The sequence below is a fragment of the Bidens hawaiensis genome, unplaced genomic scaffold, assembly GCF_021521415.1.
Source record: "Bidens hawaiensis isolate Kalapana, Puna unplaced genomic scaffold, B.hawaiensis_p1.1 tig00036833_1, whole genome shotgun sequence".
NCBI lineage: Eukaryota > Viridiplantae > Streptophyta > Magnoliopsida > Asterales > Asteraceae > Bidens > Bidens hawaiensis.
The window spans coordinates 193321-197768 of record NW_027496438.1 but is presented as its reverse complement, the minus strand read 5'-3'; the positions used below and the strand labels follow the sequence as shown (position 1 = coordinate 197768).

General features: G+C 37.8%; 1 protein-coding gene across 1 annotated transcript; it reads left to right on the top strand.

Moving 5' to 3' along the window:
- The first annotated feature begins 1130 nt into the window (after positions 1-1130).
- On the top strand, positions 1131-2519 carry LOC143588865 (ubiquitin-like-specific protease ESD4). The gene is made up of 6 exons (XM_077069771.1): positions 1131-1198; positions 1280-1468; positions 1552-1659; positions 1728-1770; positions 2231-2329; positions 2424-2519. The coding sequence occupies exons 1-6, from the start codon at positions 1131-1133 to the stop codon at positions 2517-2519; spliced, it is 603 nt and encodes a 200-aa protein (XP_076925886.1).
- Positions 2520-4448: the final 1929 nt, after the last annotated feature.

Below are 4448 nucleotides of genomic sequence, written 5' to 3'. Positions count from 1 at the left end.
AAGAGAGTATATAAGAGAAGAAATTTGAGCTGTTGAAGCCACAAAAGGGAAAACTTGTTGAAGACAAGGATAGAGGTTTGAGAGCTGATGGAAAGCCTTGGATGATTATGAAGTATAACCCGATCCGGTGTTTGAAAGAAGTACCGATGAAGCTAATGCCCAAGGATGTGCTTAAAGACCTGAAGTGGTGGTTTGTAGATTGTGAGACAGCTGAGGCAGTGATGGAAGACGAAGATGAACAAGAGCTGCTTAGAGTGTACGATCCGATGCACTTGGTAAACTTATCGCAAGCTGATTTGCAGGTGTTGAATGACAAGAAGATATTTTATATTCCTGCTTGGAAAGATGAAGCTAGGAAATATCAAAGAGTTGTCTCGGTTTGTGTTCGAGAAGAAGTGCATGCTTGAAGATAGAAGATTGAAGATTACAAGACACGTGTTTGAAGCTAAAGAGATGAAGCTACTGCCAAGGGGGAGTCTGTTGGTGCATGATGTCAGTAGTTCAGTGTCGAGTGTCTGTAATCGTGTTAGTTAGATTTGAGTTTTGTATGTAAGCGAAGTTACTAACAAGTTCGCTTATATGGGCGAACTTGTTAGACAAGCGAAGTTAGGGACAACTTCGCCTGAACATGCCAGGCGAAGTTGTCGTGTCTATATAAGCCATTTGTATACGGCTTATTAGAAGGGAATACAATCGGAGTTTATTCGTATTCGAGTCAGAGAGTTTTGTATTTAGTGGTCATTGTATCACGTGTTTACGGTTGGAATACAACGTGTGTTTGGTTATCGTATCGTGTGTTAGCTCGTATTGTTTTCTATACTCGTAACGTCTTACGTAGAGATTCCGCACCTACGTAGTATGCGATATCTCGTGTAGATCCGGCTGGGAACCTACAGCCTAGTGAGGAAATTGAAAAATCGAAAGACAAAGGAAATGAGAGAAACAAAGATAAAGAGGCGATTCTAAAAAAGAGGATGAGAGCACAACGAAATACAAGGGTGAGAATTGAAAAGAGTGTTGTATTGACGATGGCTGCACTGATTGCCGATGGACAAGTTTCAAAGGTTGATTTTATAAAAGTTTAGTGCGAGGATGATTTTTTCGGGTACGAGAGTTTCACGTACCTTAGTATGGAAGATTTCGAAGCGGTTTTTACACTAGATTGGCTAAGTGGTTCTGTTGTTACTTCATATATGATGTAAGTGAAAAATATATAATTATAAATAATTGTTTGTGAAACTCAATTTATGTAATCAATTTAATTCTTGTATGATAATAGGTTCTTGTACGAGCGAATCAAGAATGGACCTATTCAAGATCATGGAATATGTTTTGTCACCGTGACTGCAACCATGACAGATGATCGTAAAATGAGATCCATACATATTGATGAATCAAGTAAAATAATTGCAGATTGCTTAACTAAAAGAAACAAAAATGACATCGTCATGGTGCCCTACAATCCCGGGTTTGAATTTTTCACTTGAATAACTGTTCGTAAAGAAACTAGGACTAAATAGTTTCACTTTATTTGGTTTTCGGCTTTTGTAGAAAACACTGGGTGTTAGCTGTATTAGACATGAAAACTACTACTTCCTATTATCTGGATTCCTTAAGGCCCATCGATGTCAATCCGCAGCTGAGGCAAATTATTGATGCGTAAGTATTGCAACTTATTGAAGCATTATATATTAAATGCTTTGACATAATTCATAATTTATATGTAGAGCAATGGCATTGTACGCTGTAAAAACCGGATCAAACAGTAGGGTGAGTATTTAATTTCTTATTGAAATTACCTTTCTACAGACAGTTTTGTTATGATCGCCCTTGTTGACTGTTGAATGTGTGTATCAGATTACTCATGGCAACACATACTATTACCAATATATGCTGCCATGTTGACTGTGTAAGATTTTAAGGAAAAAACTTAATCTACATAATTTAAGTGAATTAATACTTTTAAGAATTTGAAAGTGCCTAGACCTAACAAATGGCCCATTATGAAACATCAAATATCCAGCTTTCAGCACTAACAAATATACTAAAAGTGCAGACCTAGATGAAACTTTTATAAATATACCGAAAAAGTAATAACTTCATCAAAATCGTCCCAAAATAAATGTCCACTGAAGACTCAAAAGTTAACTATGTTTTCTTTATTAAGGCTTCAATGAATCACTAGAAACATAATTATGTCTTAATTACGTTACTGTTTGTAAATTTGTAGTGCCCAAAGCAGCCGGGAAGTATCGAGTGTGGTTATTATATCTTAAACTTCATGAAGGAGATAGTTCGTGAAGGACTTGAAATTCTCGTCAATAATAATGTAAGTGTGATTTACATGCTTACTTATGCTTATATTGGTTTGTTATGACCCGATCAATTGTTGTAATGTTTTCTTTTTTTAATTTTCTTCTTAGGTTGGGGGAGACAAAGAAGAATACAAGGAGGCGGATTTTGATGAAGTTCGAAAAGAATGGTCGAGTTATGCGACACAGTTTGTTTTCCGGTTGTGATATATATTGTATTGATTATTAAACAATATTTTTGTAACTTGGGTATATTTGTAATATTTTGACGTAGGATGTTTAATTAAGAAATTAAACGAGTAGTTTCTCTATAATTGTGTCATTAATATATAGATTAGTAATTATGCAAATAATAAAATATATTTAAAAAAAATGTGTACAATGACACGCATAAGCGTTGGTTATGTGTAGGTGTCGTAAATGCATGTCATAAACGTGTGTAATATTTGCATGTCATAAAAGTGTGTCACAAATGCATGTCATAAAAGCATGTCACAAATGCATGTCATTAATGTGTGTCATTAAACATGACACGCTGAAGCATGCCATCTTCAGTTTATGACATGGGCTTCCACTACACGCATTTGTGTGTCATGAGTACCATTTTATGACACGTGTTGCGGGTCATTAAAGGTGGTTTTGTAGTAGTGTCGTGAAGTCTCTCCCCTATGATAAGTCGAACGGGGTGGGGATAGGGGCGCTCAGGTGGGTGTACAGTAATGCGAGCGGTCTGGCGAATCCTATGTGTAAGAGTGGACGGTGAAGCAAGGTGTATAGGTGGTGTAGGGGATCTCACTGGGGAACGATAGGCACTAGTAGCTCCTGCTCCTAAGTCATTCCTAGGGGATTCACTAGGGGGACATGTGTCACAACGATAGCCCGATAAGTAGGGCTGGTCAGTAGGTACCTCGTGTGGGACCACAGCGTCCCCTAAGCTCCCGCTCGCTTCCTCCTCCGGTTCCTCTTTTGGGTCCTCCTCTTCCTCATGTAGTACTGGTACTGCAATAGATAGACGGTCTATATCTCTCGACATAATTCTACACAAGGGTTAGTAATAAGAATAATATTATTCAATAATATCAATCATAATAAAATACATACATGTATTCATACACATTAGTACAGATAATCATTTATATAAATATTCATTTATTTAATTATATATTTTTACCTATTAGATTGTTCAGCGATTTCTTCTCGAATTCCCTCGTACAAGCAAGTCCGTTATTACGTTCCGGACCACAATAACCCACTTGCCCATTTGAGTTCATCCCAAGAATTATCAGTATATATTATTACATATTATTTATTCACATAGCTAATCGAGCCTACGGTTATATTAGGGTATCCTAAGGGAAATCCTAATTCTTTATAACCAATGGCTCTGATACGAACTTCTGTCACACCCCGACTAGGTAACTGCGGAAGCGTAATACGGGAATATAACAGACACCTCTGGTATCAACCACATTGTTATAACGAAAATTTACAACTAATTTTGTAGGTTCCGAACGCGGATCGTACACGGGATGTCGCTAACAACGCAGGTGCGGAATCCCTGCGTAGGTAGGTACGAGTGTAGAGTATGTAGAGATCGAACAAACAAGCAATAAACCAAACACGTTATATTGATAACGAACACGTGACCCGAGATCACTATTACAGACAATGACACGTAACACACGAAGTGAACAGCTGAAACGAAAACCCTAGCACTCCCTAACTGTTTCGGCTGAAACAGTATATAACCACGACAACTTCGCCATAGGAGAAGTTGTCAATAACTTCGCTGATTCAACAAGTTCGCCAGAGCGAACTTGTTGACAACTTCGCGTGTTACAAATATAAACATAATCAAAACATAATTATATTACAGACTCGATTACAAATGCTAGACTATGAACTACTGACACACATGTACCAACAAATTCCCCCTTGGCAGTAGCTTCATATCTTGATCTTCAAATCTTGAGTCTTGTAATCTTGCATCTCTACGCGTGCGCCCCTTCTCTTACACATACCGACACCACCGTTGATATTTCCTAGCTTGATCCTTCCAAGCAGGAATGTAGAAGATCTTCTTCTCGTTGAGCACCTTCAGATCAGCCTGCGATAGATTAACAAGATGCATCGGGT